At 40.9% G+C, this 19,241-nt stretch overlaps 1 protein-coding gene across 4 annotated transcripts in view; it reads left to right on the forward strand.

Annotated features, from left to right (window-relative positions):
• The window catches only part of EVL (Enah/Vasp-like), a 231,822-nt gene that overhangs the window by 26,462 nt on the left and 186,119 nt on the right, over positions 1–19,241 (forward strand). The window contains exon 1 of one of the 4 annotated variants that reach the window (XM_025191197.1): positions 9,980–10,113. The exons of the other annotated variants lie outside the window; for them this stretch is intronic. Coding sequence (XP_025046982.1) covers positions 10,091–10,113 — 23 coding nt within the window. The 5' untranslated portion in view covers positions 9,980–10,090. Of the gene's footprint in view, positions 1–9,979; positions 10,114–19,241 lie in introns of those variants that run through there. 4 annotated transcript variants of the gene reach the window in all.

Consider the following 19,241-nt stretch of genomic DNA (forward strand, 5'->3'; position numbering starts at 1 on the left):
AGAGAGGATGCTGGCATTGGTGCAGTGGTCTTCCCATCTAATGCAAAGGGTCGTTCTGCGGCAACGCTGATGGAACTATTCCAGGTGTTTAAGATGGCTTTGATAGGTCACCCATGCCTCATACCCATAGAGGGGATAACCACTGCATTGTAGACCAGGATCTTAGTTTCCATCTGCAGATCTTGGTTGGCAAGGACACGGCAAAACAGCTTTCCAAAGTTTATGTTGGCACAGCGAACCCTAAGTTCGATTTCTACATCAAGACTGACTGACTGGGAGAGGTGATTGCCAAACTATGGGAAATGCTTGATATTTTCCAGGGGCTCTCCACCAATAGTAATTTGTTGGGGGAGGGGGACAGCTGGTGCTGGGGCAGGCTGATGGGAGCACCTTGGTCTTCCCAATGTTAAAGGAGAGTCCTAGGCTGTGATAACCCATGACCTTTTTTCAGGAGCCTTACTGCAGATTGGTCTCAGTGTGCGCACAGGTAACAGTTGTCAGCATACTGACGGTTGGTGATGCCTGTCTTGGTAACTTTTGTTTTGCTGTGAAGGCACCGCAGGTTGAAAAGCTAACCATCCATTTGATACTCAACCCCAATTCCAGGAGGAAGGCAGTTGCAGCAAAATAGATGGAAAAAAGGGTTGGGGTGATGATGCAGCCCTGCTTGACACCAGTACACATAGTAAATCGGTCTGTCTCTGATACATTGCATACGATGTGGCGGTCATCCCATCATGGAGTAGTCTGAGGACACTGAATTTCAGTGGGCAGCCAAACCTAGCCAGCACATTTCATAAGGCTTCACGATTGATGGAATTGAAGGCCTTGGTTAGGTCAGTGAATGCCATAAACAGCTCCTGGTGTTGCTCTCTACACTTTTTTGGATCTGTTGTGCAACAAAGTCATGTCTGTGGTACCCCAAGATGGTCTAAAGCCACACTGGGATTCTGGAAGGACATCTTCAGCAAGGGTGGGGGGAGGAAGGAGGAGGCGATTTAGAAGGATACAAGTAAGAATCTTCCTGGCAATGGAGAGGAGGGCAATGCCTTGGTAGTTCCCTCACATTTGGGCCTGGCGCCTTATTGTTCTCGATCTGAGTAATGGCACGCCAGACTTCCTTGAAGGATGGGGGATCAGCAAGAGGTTCTATTACTGGGTGTTGAGGGATGGACTCAATGATGGCAGCTGAGACCTCAGATTCATGGCTGAGTAGCGTCTTGAAGTGCTTCTTCCAGCGTTACTTGATGGATACATTGTCTGTGAGAAGGGTGGAGCCATCTTGGGATTGTAAGGAGGTTGGGCCATTGGGACATGGCCTGTGGGTGGCTTTTATTGCTCGAAAGAAGCTTCTCTTGCCATGTTGATCAGTGAAACTCTGGATCTCCATGGCCTTCACTTGCCACCACTGCTTCTTGATGTCCCATAGCCTCCTCTGGACTACAGCTTTGAGCCAGTGGTAACCTCCTCATTTTTGTTGGTTGGAGGGTTCATTTTGCCAACTGCTGAATGTGGCTCCCTTCTGATGGATAAGTGCAAGGATTTCCTCATTGTTCTTGTCAAACCAGTCTTGCTGACGGGAAGAGTAGCCAGTTGATTCAGTGCATGCCTGTGAATAACACTCTTAAGCTCTTCCTAGTGTGCCTGGAAGTCCTTGACATCACCAGATAGGTCAAAAAGCCTCTCATTCCTTTCAGTTGTTTCCAGTGTTGTGGTGCAAGCTGCATGCCCATGATTGATCTGACTAAATGGTGGTCCATCTAGCAGTCATCCAGGTGATATGGACATCAGTAGTCACAGGCTCTGAAAATAATATAGTCAAGAAGATTGGAGTGTGGATGTTTCCAAGGGGTCTTATATTTGTCACCCTGTCCGAAGATAGTATTTGTGATGCGCAAGTCATGCTCTGCACATTTGCTGAGGAAGAGGAGGACACCATTGGAATTGATTTCCCCCACCCCCTCTTTCCCAATGGTGCCATTCCAGAGTTCAGTGTCGCCCAACTCTTGCATTGAAGTCACCCATGAGGTTGAGCTTGTCTTCCTTGGCAGTGGCAGTCAGGACTGTGTCAAGACGCAGTAGAACAGTTCTTTATTGACTTCTTTATTGTCAAGTGTGGGGGTGTTACTGAGCTTGAAGTAGAGAGTCATATGTTCAATAATGCCCACAGGGAGAGGAGCCTAAACAGTATGATGTGGCCATAGGCAGAGGTCCTTCAATGAAGGTTTAGTTCTAATGTAATCAGACCATAGCTTTAGCTTTTGCAAAACAGCTGGACAGCTACTCTCCTCCATCTATCCAGTTGGTCCAATAGAAGATATTACCAAACAAGCCTTGCTTCTTGCATCTTCCTTGGACCATCACTGCTGGACCATCACTCCAGCCCTATTACAGCTTTGAAATATATACAGTGCCTGCAGTCATTCATCCATTTTGAGGATGAACAGAAGTGAAAACTTGAGTAGCCTTTCACCTCTAAATATATGTTTCTAGTGGAAGTGTGTGCTCAATCTTCTGAAATCACGGAGAACCTGAGTTTATTGTTCCTGTTAAATTTTGCAGTGCATTCCTATGAAGTGTCTAACAGTACCTTTTGTGTCAATTATGATGTAGAAATTATTTCTTTTATTCAAAATTTATACCCTTTTCCAACAGCCTCTTGAAACATTAGCTCACAGCATAGGGACTCCTACCAGTTTGAGATGTTTATGTAGTAACAAAAATAAAATGCAAAAGCTTGACTTTGTGATTTTAGACCATTTAAAAGGAAAAAAAGCAAGAAACTGTACATTAGGACGTTACTTGCTATTAGTGCATTATAAGAATACTAAAAATAGTGGGTTAATTTCCTTCTCTTTTTACTGGGCAATGTGAACTTTAGGTATTATACCCATTCCACTGAAACTTCCAGAAGAGAGTCTCAGAGGGACTAACTACAGAAACCTTATTCATCAGGCCAGATTTTACTGTGGTGTATGCCTGAGCAATCCCACTGGCTGCAATGGGGGTTACCTTGGTGTAAATAAGAGCCAGATTTGGTCCTCAGCACGTATACATTTGTAGTCTGAACGTTAATCGTCATAGTTCCCTTTGCTGCATCTTACCATATAATTAAGGAGTACAGTGCTATAGGAAGACAAAATGTTAATAAGGTTTGTTCTCCGTCCTATGTTTACTTAGGAAGATGTCAAGGAATACATGGTAATATTTTCACAGGGTAAGAATAAACCATGTCCTGACAACACACTTGATAACGATATCCAGGCTTTAATAGGCATTAATGTGCTCAGCTGTGTGTGGGAAGTAGCTTAGTTCATGTTGGCTGCCACTTTTGACTGCAAACACACCACCAACATGTAATTAAATGCTTTATAAGATCCCCTGGGCCATTTGGTTATTTGAAAACTACTGCATAAATTCAGAGTATTTTTGGTGGCGTCTAAATACTCTTTTTTGTATTCCACTGTATAGCATACACATGCTTACTCACCTCCAAATGGCACATTATCAGTGTGTTGACAGCCAAAAAACCTCTGGATGTCTACTGAGTCTACTGATGGATATCAGTTCAGAGATTGTTTTCCTTCGTACCTAATCATGGTGTGTCACTACACACAATATGATCAACACCATTGATTTTTTCCCCCTGCTTTACCCTTCTTCCAAAAAAGCCCAGTTTACTCAAGTATGACCTGCCTGGGAGAAGTTTCCAAATTGAAACCTACAGCTGCTTTTATTTATTTCCTTTTAGTGCCATCCCTGTCTACTGTTCAGCTTTTGTATTGGGATATTGATCAGTAGCAACTGTAATATATTATAGGTGTGTCATCTTATGACTCTTGAAGTAGTATATTTCCTAATTGCAAAGTCAAGCTCTTTAAAAAAATAATAATTCCCCCCTACAAAAAACTGTGTCTTACTATTGTTCATCTAGAACTAAGTAAGATATTACTGCCTGTCTGCCTTTAATTTCAAATTCATGCAGTTCTGTACCTTTCCTTGATACAGAGTTTATAGTATGTTAAAGCCCTTTCTTTAAGGAGTCAAAAATCCAAGTGAATAATCTATTTTTACGGTTGTGGTTGTATATGTGAATTTTTCAAACACTGTCTGGTGTGGAATCTGGTTAGATTTTAAGATAGATAATGACCTAGTTGCCTTGCTTTCCTAATTAATTCGACATCTAGTTCGAACACTCCCGGGGGGGGGGGGGTGTTATCCATTTCAAAATAGAGACCCTTTCTCACTTTATTATGCTGACAGCTGTATAAATATAGGGCTCCAGAGTCTTTGGGGTCTTTGGGCAATACCAAATTAAAACGATCAATAATTTAATTGTTTTGCACTCAACTTTTGAGTTTCTAATTTATCACTAAATTCTGATGACTCTGAAACCCAAGCAGAAACACTGGAAATTGTGGTCTCTCTCCTCATTCCTCCAACCTCCTTCCCTGAGATATAAAACAGAGCAAGTGATTGTGTTGAAAAGCCCTTTCATTTTCGTGCCATGATGATTTGCTGTTATGTGCTCATCAGCACCTTGTAGAGAGCATCTATTAAATAAAATGGTATGCAAGCCCAGTGGGGTGATAGCAAAACTGTCATGTCAGAGCACAGCCTTGGGATTGACCTCAGGGCACCCATTCCCATGGTGATGCCTAAGGACTGTAAGACTGCGGGGGGAGAAGTGGTTGATCTCCAGGCGAAAACTATGGGATAGTCAGGGCATACTTTTATTGTGAAAATATCCTTGTTCTGGAATATTCTTAAACCTATGTAAATGCGTCCCTACAGAGGCATGTGAATGTAACAGGCAAATTGGAAAACAGGATGTGCTCATTAATGCATTACTTGTATGCTAGTTCGTGTTTTGGGTTGTTTTTCTTTCAAAAACAAATTGTATTTGCATTTATACAGTTGCTATCAATAACAGTAAAGAAGATGGGGGGAAATTTGTTCTTGATTATATTGTGCAACTTACTAGGGTTGTGCAGGCACGAGGAAGGGTGGAATTAGACTCTGGATATGCATAACATTTTGCCTCAGAATATTTCTTCTTAGATATATTAGAATATTTCTTCTTTCTATCACCAGAAAAAACCTATGTGGTATTCAAATGAAGACCACTGACTGAATGAAGTGATGTATTTCTCAATCAATATCACTCTTGAAGTATACAATAATGATCTTATCTAAACCATGCTGTGTCACTGTCTCATGGTAAAACATGTTAGAAATCCCACAGCTGAAAATGGGACTTCATTTTCCCCTTCTCTTTAATTGGACGAAATTTGACTGTGAGCAGTGTTGCTACTTTGCCATGCAAAGTATTTATACCAGCACCTTAGGTTCTGAACATGCATGCCATTATTCATAATAGTCTACAAGGCTAGTCTGATTGTTCCAGGAGGTTCAATACCAGAGAAGCCCTTCCCTTCCCACACTCTGATAATACTTTCAAATATTATTTTTGTAATTCAAACAATTGGACTTTTGAACACAAAGCAAACTGTATCGAAAGGAGATATTTAAGCAGTATCTCTGGATGGTATCTGATCACTGTATCTACCACTGTACAGAAAAAAATAGTGCTGGTATAAATTTCAATGCTGCTCAGTGTATACACTTGTCCTTCCTTATTTCTCTGTTCTGTTGCCACTTTATCTTCTTCCTCATCAATTGAAAATAAATGCTGGATCATTCCAGCCATTTCCTTCTTCAAAGTAGTTTAAATACTGCTTTCCTCAAATCATGACCCAGTCCAGTGATAAATGCTTGCATAGTGAACTTTTTCCTTTGAGATAAATAAGTACTTTCATTAAAATATCTTAGTCTGTGATACCAGACGATATCATTTAGGATCTAGGAAGGCGTCATGGCAACTGAAGTCAGCAGAATGAGTCCAGCACAGAGCAAGAGAGTAAAAGCTCAATCCAAGGTGAAATTCAGTTCTGTGCAAAAGGTCACCACCATTCCTGGGGTACCTCAACCCTACTTAAGCCCAAAGGGTGGATTTTACCTGCTGACCAGGCCAATTTGCTTCTGGCCTGTTCTGGATTGTCATATTTCAAATCCCCTTGCTCAGCTGCAAAAATTACCAATAAGGATGACAATTTTGGTTATGTGAACACTTCTCTATTGGATAAACTACCAGCATATTTTACATGAAACCACTAAATTGCTGTCAAATTGTAATAGATTATGGTACCTATCACTGCTTGAGCAACCTGGATTAGATTCAGACATGTTGAGTGGGAGACCTTGTTTGTCATTACCAATAATTATAATTGCCCAAATGTCCAACTAAGTCTGATTTGGATTTATTGTTCTATTCCATAGTTACGGGTTTGGGTATGAGGTAGGTATTTATTTTCAATTGTACCCTTCCCTGCTTACCCAGCTCAAATAAATGAGTTATCACTGAATTATTCTTTGCCTTTTGTGGTTTCTGATGCACACGGCTCCTTTTGTTCTCTCTTAGATACCATAAAGCCAGTATTCAGTACTCTTACTCATGGATATGAGAAGTTGCAGTTTGATTGAGATCAGGGTTGCCAGCTATTTGTAAGTTTACAGACATTTTGTTAAAAAAAAAAAAAAAAGGATAAAAACACTTGTCTGGAAAAAGAAAAAAAAAGAGAGAGAGAGAGAGAGAAAGAAAGAAAAGGCATGGAGCTGTCCATAAAAAAACTATGAGCTTGATTAAAGATCTGTTATCAGAAAGAGGCTGGATGCCAGTGTTGATGGACAATGAGACCACAGCAACACCACTTTGTGTCTGAGTGGGTGAGCACCCTGCAGGGAGCTCTCTGTCAGGATTTGTGGGCCACAGAAGCCCCCCTTCCCGTCATGTGCTGCCACTGCATCCTATAGGCCATTGCCTGCTTGTAACAGCTGTTTGCCTCAAAGTGGGCAGGTCTGTGCAGTCTGAGGCACCAGGCAGGACGGGGTGGGTGGCAATGTCTGTGTCTCCTTGGGTGAGTCTCTTGTTCCAATGGACTGAGTAGTTTTGCTGCTGACTTAGTCTATTAACTGTTTGGGTTTCACTTGATGTTTAATGGTTAAGGTTTTCTCTATGGTTGTATGTTTATCCTTTGTTACACATGTAATAAACCCTGTTTTAGTAGAACATTACTTGTGAGTGGGAAAGTTTGTTCACTTTAGAACATCCAGTTACATTTGCTTTTCAGGTTTCTTGGTGTGGGCTCAGGCCAGATTTAAGAGTTGTTGTTAAACCCCTAAAGTTGAATGTGGCCTGCCATCCAGAGCCTGGCAGAAAGGTTACATTCACGTTGCATAAAATACATCAGTTAAAGAATTGTATAGATTGTCAGTAAAAAATAATAATAACAATTGTGTTTAGCAACTGTTTAAGAAGCTTCTGGCAGGATCATTCCATTCTTATTGATCCATAAGGCATTGACATTATTGCTGCTCCTGTGTTCATTATACCTTTTAAAGTTATACAGACGATTGGGCATTCAAACGCTAATCTTCATTGATGTAGACAATGTGACATGTATATGGTCAGATTTTTCCTCATCATGGGACTCCTTCATTATTTTGTTTCAAGAAATTACTGTTACTTCCACTGTAGATCAAGGCTCCTAAATGGACTGTACAGAACTCTACAAGTAGCTGGGAAAACATTGGCTTGAAACTAAGGTAACTTGTTAAATGTCAGAATTTTCAGTAAAGGTCCACTGTTGCAAAAGCTTTCTGGAGGGTGTTTGCCCTTTACACCATCCTGCAGCCTGGACAGAGTGGCCATTGATGACCATGTCATGGTTTGAACAGCAGCTTGTTTCTTTGCATATTTGTTCATAGCGGTTGCAGCATCAAAAGTCATGACAGTGATTTAGCGAGCTCAAATCCAAGAGGGATATATTTTTTTAAATGCAATTCATTTTTATGGCAGGCATATCAAAACCGAACATTACACACACTGGCCAAGCTCACTTCCTCTGAAATCAACAGCAGTTTAGCCACTGTCTTCAGAGCAGGATTAGGGGCAAAAATTAGGTAGGCAACCCTCCGTCAGATTTTCTTACTTTATTTCTGTGGGCTCTCTCCAGACTTAACCTTGACTTTGAAGCTGAAATCCTTGTTTCATTGTAGCTAAGGATGAAACTTCTGTTGTTTTCAGTGGTGCCAGGATTCCACTTCTGTGTCTAGGTATTTTACGTGCTTTCACCAGACTCTATTTTGAAGAAGGTGACTTTCTCTTCTGTTTGAAAGCTTCAGTCTCTTCCCTTCTTATACCGCCTGAGTGGATCAAAAGTATTCACTTTTCATTTCACCTCTGCATTTTAATATGCATTTCAGAGGATAAAATATTTCTGTGGCCAAATTTACCCTTTGTTTACATCAGATATCAAAAGGGCATAACCAATGGGAAAATTTGACCTTGTGCATTCTTATTACTACAGTATTGTAACAGTAATACAACTTTTTATAGCCGACATATCAAAACCTAACATTACGAACTGGCCAACCAGGGCATGTAATGTTGTTATGACAGGAGTTTTTATTCCTGTTGTCACAACTTATTTTCTTTTACACAATCAAATTCAGTGTTTTTACTGTTCCTTTCGTACTTTCATCCCTAAAGAAAAACCCTCCTTGCTCCAGAAAAATTCAGTGCCAAGTTTTTGTTAAGATTCTAGTGGCGGTTGGCTCTCTTGGAGGCATCTTCTTCTTTGAAGGCTCCTTGGGTTTAGGGTTAGCTTCTTGGAATCCTCCAGTGAAGTGTCCTCCTTTACAGGTGCAGGTTCTGCCTAAACAGATAATGGCTTTGATCCTGTGTTTCTAGCAGTCTTAAGCTCCCCTCAAAGGTGGTGTGTGGCTCAGCAGGCAGGGAAATGACAGCTCTTTTGTCTTCTAATTTTCCACTTTTTTAGCAGTCATGGTTATTGAAATAGGTTCTCTGGTTGTTACTGAAGAGCATATGATTGGTCTTTCGAAGTGTTCTAGGAGTGCATCCTGCATCTTCCTGGGGGTTTTTTTCCCCTTTCTCTACATATAGTAGATGTAATTTTGTTCTCCATAGCCTGTGCTTGGAATATCTTTTAGCTCCAGTTTCTTGCCATAAAGCATTTGTACTTTGGTGGCATCCTGTCACACTCCCTTGTTTCATGTTTTCATCATGTGACTTCAAAGGCTTTAAGTTCTGTCACTGTTTTTGGGAAACTTTCCATTCAGATGAACATGTGTTCTCTTCATCTAAGAACTTCCCCGGGTGTTTTGGTCTGTGACTGGGCAGCTGAAGAATCTTGAATCACATGCCACAAATCACAAAATTGTCAACTCTTCCCATTTCTATTTTTTTCTTATTTTAAAATGTGACGGCTTTTATCCGTCTTTCTTCAGTTGCACTCCTGTGAATGCACTCCTGTGATTTATTGGCATTAAAGCCTGAATTTGACTTGGCACATTCCACACATGTTGTTACAAATTGAATGTGATAGCAGAGAATTCAGGGGTGAAGGAGTTAAATGGTCAGGAATAGTCTGCAGTAGAAAAACTACTTAATATGTTCTGGCATTTATAGAAGTGGGGGCTTATGGTGCTAATCTTCTGTTGTGACACTGACAATTCAATATGCATAAAAAACACCATAAGATAATAAATATCACTGCAAGCTAAGAAAATCAGTGTAAATGGGCCTAATTAATCTATCAGATTGAAACATTAATACCATATGTTAGTTGGCTTTCTCTTTGTCCTCTGTGTGATTCTGATGTAAAATGTGAACAATCATTTAGCTACAGAGTCTGTCATGTAAAGTATTTGACTTATTTAGCTAGAATAATAAAGATACCGGGCTGTATTCTTGGAGTATACTGCATTAATCAGACTTGCTGGAATGATCACATGGTACTCTATCGCCTTTCCCTGTTAGCTGCTGCTTGTCAGCAGCTGGCTGAGCTGTAGGCTGCAGGCCAGTATCTGCATACCCTTTCCCTTCAGAATATTTGCAATATACTGTCTCTTAATTATGCATCTTGCTGCAGATTGACTAACTAAATGGTATTCCTGCACATTAAGAAGAATATTTTAAATTTCAGCGAATTTGTCTAGTTACTAGGCCATGTATGCATTTGAAGAATTCAGGTAGGCTCTCTGTTTTATACATCAGTGTGCTTGGTTTTTGTTCTCACAAGGTTTTTGCTGTGTAATGTCAGCCGGCTCTACAGTTAGTTCTTGAAGACGTAAATGTTTCTTGAATTTTAAAATATCTACCCTGTGCATTGTAAGGAATATCTAGAAGGATGAAATGCAGGTAAACGATAGCTAACTGCATGATGCAGTGCAAAGCTGGATAATTTATTATATCTTGCACATATTTTATAGTCATATAACCAGACACTGCAAGTACAGTATAGAGTTATAAATATAAAGCAAACTGTTCTATTGAAAAGGTCTCTGCTATTTTTGGTTCCTTCAAACCTGACAGATGCTTGTTCTATAAGGAATAGACATCATGATAGTTAAGGGAGAAAATACTGATGTCTGGATCATATATGGGATTAGATTTTGTGCTGCTGCAGAGTATACATGCCATTTTCATAATCTTGTAGCTGCTGAATATCCTATGAATTGCATTAAAAATATAATCTGACTAATTTGGGGTTTGGGTGGGGTTTTGTTGGCAAACATTTGAAGTACTGTGATTGTTAAAGTACAAAATTAGGACCTTGTTGATTAGTGCTGTTCAGTAATGTACCTTCCCCCCCATACCTCAAATATGCATGCATCAAGGTCTGTTAAAATCATGACAGGCTTTTGAAGCTATATGAAAGAAAGCAAATAGAGGTACTAACACAATTGATGATTTAATCTGTAATGAAACTGTATTAGGGTCTATTCATTTTTTTTTTTACCTTTCATGGGTCTTCACTTTTTTAGGTTTATATGGTTTCTTAACGGTCATAGCATAAAACTGGCCAGATAAAAATGGTGAAGTGTTATGACAACATCAGGGTCATCTTCTGCTATGTTGTCTTTCTATAGCAATAATTCTTCTATATTAATTTTAAAAATACTCCTGAAAACACTGGCAGGTATGATATTACTTAAGTAGTATATAACTAGATGAGTTGATCAGTTTTGCATACACAATTGGCATTCTCCACCCAATTTTTTTTCTCTGAACTTTCAAAATTTCATACCAAATGTAGACAAGGTTGTCTGCTAATCTGTGCTTTGGCAAACTGACTAGGTTTTTAATGTTTTGATACTGAAAAATGTTTGGGGTTTTTTCTCTCATCAATTTCAAATGGAAATGAATGATGGGGGAAGGGAATTAAGAAAATGTCCCATATCCAGGTGTAAAACTGTGAAGAAATTAAGGCTTATAGTGAATAGAAGTTCTGCTGTTTGTGAAATGCAGCAGGATGCTATTTCAGTAAAATCTTTTTTAAAAAGGATTTTACTGGAACACCATGTAGTACTATGTAACTGCAGTTGTCATAGGATTGTCAAGATATGATCACAAATTTTGATGCAGCCAATTGCTGACAGTAAATTAAGATGTAAATAGGCACCAAACTGACTAGTCATTATATATCCCTGTATGAATTCATAGCTATCTGTATTTCATCTATGGGATTTAAGCATATTATTAATACAGCAATGCTGTGGTCAGATTGTTGCTAGAAAAGATACGCTTTTGAAGAGTCTACTTTAAAAGCTCTACCTGTTTTGTTTTGTTTTGTTTTGTTTTGTTTTGTTTTGTTTTGTTTTTCTTGTGGCAGACCCATTCACATGAAGAGATCTCAGACAAAGACCTTTACTTAGTGTAGCAATGGTATTTAAATGCTGGTCTCCACACTGAATAAGACTTGTGAATTTTCTAGTCTTGTCCTCTTAGGCTTACTTTGAAAATAACATTGAAAATTGCATGTCTAAACTGTGAAGACATTTTAAGATCGTCCACCCATACGTGCTGTGGCATCTGGTCAGTAGCCTTAAGACTTATATTTTATTTTACTAGGCATTTAAGTGGTGTTCCATTTTAGGTTATATCTTAAAGTTGGTCTTTTTTCAGCATTCTCCCTTATGCCTGGTAAATGTATTTCATTGTAATGAAACAATAGGATATCTTACAAGATAAAAATGTTTGGCCTAGTTCAGTATTTGGATAGAGAACCTGGAGCACCCAGGGGAGTGGTTCTCAACCTTTTAAAACTCAAGGCACTCCTTCATAACTTTTCTGAATTTAGCAGCATCCAGTTGCAAAAACTAATTTTAATCATTTCTTGACTACATAAAAGTAACAGAGCAATTATTCTGTTGCAAAGAATTCAGAAAGACCACAGCAAGTCCAACTTTTTTGACATTATGGATTCCTATGTGAAGTCTCTCAGTTTATCTTGGGAATTATGTGTAGGTAGGTGTCTGTATACCTAATAGTGCTAATATTACTGCAACACCCCAAAAAGGATCTTCTTATCCCCAGTTGAGAACCACTGATGTAGGGATGTAGAGTTGATGAATCAGTAGATGGCGCTCTTCTCTGAACGAATGGCTTAAATGGCATTAGAGGGCCCTAAATACCCATGAGACTGAGAAAGGGGTGCAGGCTAGCACTCTGGCTTAATTCCAAGTGGAGTGATTGCATTCTGTTTATTTAAGTTCCCTCTACAGTTTCAAGTTGATGCAGTGTTCTTCACTTCCTGGCCTAAATGGTTGTGGAACATTGTGCGCTATTGCACAACTGTTGGATTTTTCAAGCGTCTCACTCCCGGGCTGGATGAAGTGACCCTGGCATGCTGTTTATAAAATACTTATTTGTGAAGTGCTTTGGGATGAAATATAGCCTTTTTGATGATGGGGTAATGAGCCAAGACTTAAGCCCCAGAGAAACAAAGGGATGAAACCTCAGTGAGAATTTACTAATTCCAGATGTGGCCCTCACAGCTTATGTTCTTGACAGGGAAGAAGGCATTAACTCCAGAGCACTGTTACTTCTTCCCTGAGAGTCGCAGTGATGCAAGGAGCCCTATGTCAGTAGTAACCTTGCCACTTTGCACCTTTTGAGGATCTGGTCTGTTGTCTTCGTTGTTTGTTTCTTTTTACTGTGTCCAGAGGATCATTAGCCCCTGGTATGTTTTATAGTTTTTCACAAACTGGTTCTCTCAGCCTCTTACTAGTGTGCATGCTCTCAGCTTAATGCTCAACATCCTGTGAGAGCTATAGAAGATGCTTTTCCTTTGGCCAAGAATAGACTATACATTTATGCTCAGGCTAGATTAGTCTGTGTAGCACCAGGATGGTTTGTAAAGTGAGTGCACCTTTCATCATGCAGCCACAAAACCAGCATCTGTATGTTTCTGATGCATCTGACACCATTGTATTTCAGTGTTTTTAACAATGAACTTTCTATTTCTTAGGAAAACCAATAACCATACAAAAAGGACAGTAAGAGAAAGTCAAAATGAGCTGTTCCTGAATACAGCAAAAACCATGGTTTGAGGTATTAAGCTGCGGTAAAACACCTCAAAGTAGGCATCCAAAGAAAAAGGCATCCCAAATCCCTAGTCACTTCTGAAAATGTAAGCCCTTTCATTTTTCTTTCTCAAGAAAATATCAATAACCAAGATGCAGGAAAGCAATAGTTTAAGAAAATTTCCAACCTCTACAAGAATGTGTAGGTTTGGGGTACAGGTTTCAAGAAGTGGAGCCATCGCATTGTTCAGAATTGGTCATTTTGACATCACAGGTTAAAGGGAGCAACTAGCACAAAAGTTACAAAATAGGATAGCTTGTTTGTTTTGGCAAGAAGAGAATAGTCAAGGAAGTAAAAATGTTGAAGTTAAATGATAAAACCAAAGGGGCAGAAGTGTGTTTGAAACGGACTGCATTCAGGGTTTTACAGGACTGGATGCTATTTTTGGGCAGCATTTGACAGCATCTCAAAATTATCTTGCCTGCAGCACTGAACTTACTGCAGTTGCAAAATTACATACAAAGCCTTCATGTGATACTTCATAACCACCAGCAATTAACCAGTAACAATATAAACCAGACATTCCAGCTGCAACGGACTAAATCCAGTTACGGTTGAGGTCATTGCAAGTTCCTAGTAATTAAAAACACTTTCCTCAAATTTTCTCATACGAAGTTCTTCCTTCTTTAAAAACAGGACACAGTATAGAATCTGGCATAAATGTATTGTCAAGATGGAAGATTTTAATTGCACATAGGAGTCAGAATATCTAGGTACGATTCCCAAAACAAATGCAAGCATGTCATGTTACGCATCTCATAAGACACAGTAAAAGAAAGTATCTTAAGCATAAGTGGTAAGTTTGTGTTTGCTGTGAGAACCATGGCTCCAAGTCCCTCATAGGTGAGAGAGTTAAAACCTCAGCATTAATATTAAACGTAATTTAAAGCCCAGTTTTGGTGGCCTTACTAAGGCACAACTTTCACTGAACTCAGAAAACTGGAGCCACCGAGTATTCTGCTTCAGTGAGGTCCACAGAATCCGGCTTCATTTTTTCTCCCAAATTGTGTGAATGCTGGGAGTATTTTCAAGTGACTCATCAACAAAGCATAACCCCTGAGAGATTGTTGTTTCCTCATGGGAACATTAAATTCCCTCCCTTAAACAGCCAAATGAGTAAAGAAAAGGTTTCTGTTGCATACATGGTTTATTGTCTTGGTAAATGAGTGTCGGAGAGGAAAGCAGAGAAATAACATGAGGAAAACTTCCCTGCTATATGTATGACTTTGAAACCATTTGCTGATGATAATGATGGGAATAACATATTCTAGCTATGTGGTATTATTTACTGAAGATAAAAACAGCTTTGTCCCAGTAAATAAGGTAGTAGGGATATTTTTAATAGCAAGCTAAAATGCTTGTGAATTGTAGTATAAGCTTGTCTTTGAAACAAATAAGCTAGACAGTAGATTTATTCCAAGGTATTTCTTGGATTGTCAGATGTCTGATGCATGCCCCAGGAGGTAAATCTTGGCTCTCTCAAGTCAGTGGTAAGGCTCCCCTTTCCATATAGAGAGTCTAGCATAGGGGTGGGGGATGGGCAGCTGTGATTGAGACATTCAGGAGATCTACTGCAATATCAAACATTTGCAGCAAAAACATCTTCCAAGGGGAAAAATGGCACCAGGTTCCATGGGCCCTCTGCCACATGGAAATTGGAGTTGTTTGCTCATCACTGGTATGTCAGTAGCAGAAGTGTTCCTGTTGTACTGTCTGCACATATTTAGAGTTTGTCTTTAGCTGAGACTCGGCTGCTTTCAGGTCCTGCAATTGTTGCATGTTATCAGAGATGTATTGAAACATATGCCTGTCTTTTAAATAATAAAGAGAACCTGAATAACCTATTACAAAACCCATGAAGGTCTGTCTCGAAAGAAATGAAGCAAGTTAGTTTGCATAATGCAATGATTTAAAAAACATCTCTGTATCCACAAGGGAAGGATGAGTTAGCTTTAGCCCAAACTGCCTCTCTTCGTTCTTGAATCAAAATGCTATAATGGTTTTGTGGGGGAAAAAACAGTTTAAGGCAGTTCTCAACATGTAGCCTCAACACAGTGCTGCTAGCCTGCAGTGATGAATCCTCCTTGGCTGAAGTGCTGGATTTCCATAGCATAGTGCTTTCTCTTAGCCTCAGGCAGTGTGTCCAAGGGAAGCTACTATAGCTAGCCTCTCACCCTTTCTAGTACAATGCACCTGGTACATATGTTGTTGGACTTGCGATTTCCCTTACTCAAAAAAAATGAGTAAGCCAAAGCATCGTGTGCACAATTTGTCCTGTAAAGATACAGCTCCAAATGTATATGTGCCCATAACCCAAAGGTGTTGTTCCATATTACACTTAGACCATACTAAAAGCAGTTAAAACACAAGCATCCACATACTAACGTGGGAAAACTCGAGCTAAGTGTCCTCTAAGTGTCTCAGTCATGCCACTTTGGGCAAGGTTTATCTTTGAGTTATGCTTTACAGGTCATGGTTCAGTAACAGCAGACTGCTCCCACACAGATAAAGCGAGCAGTTTGGATTCTCCAGAATCCCACAGTGCCCCCCTAACCCCCACCCCCTCTGCTCTGTGGATGAGCTACCCTCCTGAGCTGTGCTGCCCAGGGGATGGTACTGCTCAGAGGCTGCCTGTGCTGGGAGTGGGATTGTGGCAATGGGAACATGGAGCTAGGGAACCCTCTGCAGACTCCTGCCAAGCTGATTCCAGACCCCCGACCCAATTCCAGTTCTCTCAGCGTTCCCCAGAGAGGACTGCACCTTTCACTTGGAAGTGGGCAAAAGCCAAGGCAAAGTTCAATTAACCTTGTTTGTGAGAGTTAATTGAAATTTCCCTGTGGTACCAAGTCTCCCTTGTCCGGGTGGTTTGATGGGAGCTGTGACTTCCTTCCTCACCTCCCCCATTCCCATCCTGTGGTTGGAGGGGCTGGGAGAGGGCTGTGCTGTGGAGAGGCTGGAAACTGGAGCATGAAACCACTGGGATTTAGTGAAGCGGGAGCCTGGAGCCATGGGGGAGTTTAGCACTGGGGTTTAGCACAGTGACTCTGCTGGTAGAGGAACCGCCAGGGCTTGGTGTGGCTGGAGCATGGAACTACAGGGAAACACGCCTGCCCGCTCCCCATGGCTCCATGCTCCTGCCTGTGCTAAACAGGTCCCAACTATGGCTCACCAGAGTCCCAGCCCTTTCCTTTACGTGCAAGATGGCACTAAACTGGTTTGATCTCTTGGTTGGACGCTAGTTTGAACACTTGGGTCAGCAGCTCATACACAGGGGTCTACTGAACGTGAGTAGGTTGCCTAGCCAATTTTGTGGGGAGATCCCAGGGCTGGCTACTGTTTTCACAGGCTGAGTGTGGTGCCCCCCCCCCCCCCCCCTCCGATTGGCCAAGGGGCCCTGTAGTCCTGCCCCTCCCTCAGATTGTTACATGGCCCAAAACTGCAGCTTTATTACCCTGATTAAGCCCAGGGAAGCCATTAATCCATGTTTAATAATCGGGGTAATTAAGCCATGGTTTTGGGCCATCCCCAGGCAGCAGGCTCCTTGATTTTGGTGGGCTCACTGCAAAAAGAAACAAACATAAAACCCAATTTACTAGCAAGCAGAGAGTCTTGGAGCATGGGGAGAAGGGGGATACAGAGTGGTGCTTCTTGCAGCAGGAGGGGCAGAGGCTGCAGGCAGCTACTGTCTGTAGCCCTCGCACCTCCTGCTGCAAGTAGCCCAGCCCTGGAGCCTGCCCTAATTGATGGTTTCTGCAAAAATTGTGCAATCATGAATTCAGTAGGTCCCTACTCAAAGTTCTCATATGTTCAAACTGTTACGTGTAAACAAATGGAGAATGATGCAAATACACTACAGCAAAACCACATCCAAGTTTAACACTCCTTCACCTGGAGTTAAAATTGGAGGGGTTTTGCTGCATTTGAATCCTCAGCTCATTCACAGATAACAATTAGAAGTACCGGCTGTTGCCCTTTTGAAAGGGCAAGCTATGCTCTAGTAAGTCCCAGCCCAGGGAGGTACTGCAGTCTGCCTGTAGTCAGTAGGACTGGAGCCCTCAGATGCTGGTCCTGAAGCTGGAATTTGTGTACTGTCTGAGATTTAAAAAGGTACTTTTCTGATTTTGACACAGAATGTTGGTTACTCAGAATTTTCCCTCCAAGTCAAGTGATTATGGAGTCACTGTCCCTTTACATTAATATTGGTTTAACTAAGCAGCAGCTGAGAGATGAATTGTCAGTACAGCCCACTGTAAAAACTCAGGTTTAGATCTAGAGATTGGACTACATTACACTTTTATGTAAGGGGACATCTCTCCTGTTGAAGTTGGTGGGAGCTGTGCCTCCGAAGAGCGAAGTCTGTAGGATGAGAGCATAATGTGATCCATTGGGTACTGCTGAGTTGCAGCTGAATCTAAAGGTGTGAAATACACCTATACTAGGTACAGCAACTTGTTAAAACAGGTTTCTTTTCTTGCCCTGATTCTGGATCCTTCTCGTGTCATGTGATAGATCATGGAGGGGACAGGCAGCACAACAGCAGACAGGGCAGGAAGCAGAGCAGATTAGAAGAGGAAGGGGATTGGAGTGGCACTTGGGGAGGATTTGAGGGTTAGTTGATGGCATACCTGCCAAAGAGGTTGGCCTCCATTGCTCTGAATGTGAGGGGCTGAAGATCAAGTCCAATTCAGAACAGAGGGTTTTTTCCATCCCAGATGACTAAATTAGGTGGATAGTCTTGAACTTGAATTTCCAACCCCCATGTTAGTGACCCTAAGCATCAGGGTATGTGGCATGAGAGAGTTCCTTGAAACCATTAGGGCTCCAGAAAACATTTTTTGGCTTTGACAAAACAGCATGTTATCATGAAATGTCGTGTGTTCAACAGTGCTCCTCCCAACTCGAGTGATTGCTCAGGCTCATTTTTGCAAGGCTGTGTTAACATACCAGCAAAATATGAATCAACAGAGTTCTGATTAAAGGTTGTTCAGTTTCCTTTTTCAGTCCCTGTTACTATATTTGAGATTAAAGTCAGGTCCTACTTCCAGCATTCCCATGGAGGAGGACATCTTAGGACCAGGTTTTAAAAAGTCTGCTTAAGCTTTGGTTCACTTCTCTCTGTGGGAATGGCCAGATTTTCAAAGGCCTCTGCACCCAGCAATCATCCAAAGTTTTCAGTAAGAGCTGGTAGATTCTGGGTTACCATTCAAGTGCTGACATATATAAGTTGATTGAAACCTTCTGAAAACACAGCCTACTTGTGAATGCAGAACTGAATGCAGGTGTGCATGTGCATAAAAGGAAGAGATTAGACACAATCTTAGACTGGAAAACCCCCAGATGCCTTAAAAATATGTCATTTTCTTGCATCCACGATTTTCTAGGTTAATGGCAAGCAAATAAACTAGGTAAAGCATTCTCCCACAAATACTTACATAACCGTCACTGCTCAAATTAGTTTCTTTCAGAAGACTTCAGCATGAAGTCAACAAGATGATTGGGATTCTCTTTTCATAGTTTAATCGTGTGTGTATCTTTTAGTAGCTGAACTAGTAACAATCACTATAGAATCAGAGAGAGGTAGGGCTAGAAGGGACCTCCAGAGGTCATTTAGTCCAACTCCCTGCCTGAGGCAGGATCATCCCAATCCAAATCATCCTCTACAAACCATCATCTAAACTCTACATAAGATGACCATCAGCCCTGATGCAACACAAATCTCACACCCTAACCT

This window comes from Alligator sinensis, unplaced genomic scaffold (assembly GCF_000455745.1).
Source record: "Alligator sinensis unplaced genomic scaffold, ASM45574v1 scaffold1385_1, whole genome shotgun sequence".
NCBI classification, from domain to species: Eukaryota; Metazoa; Chordata; order Crocodylia; family Alligatoridae; genus Alligator; species Alligator sinensis.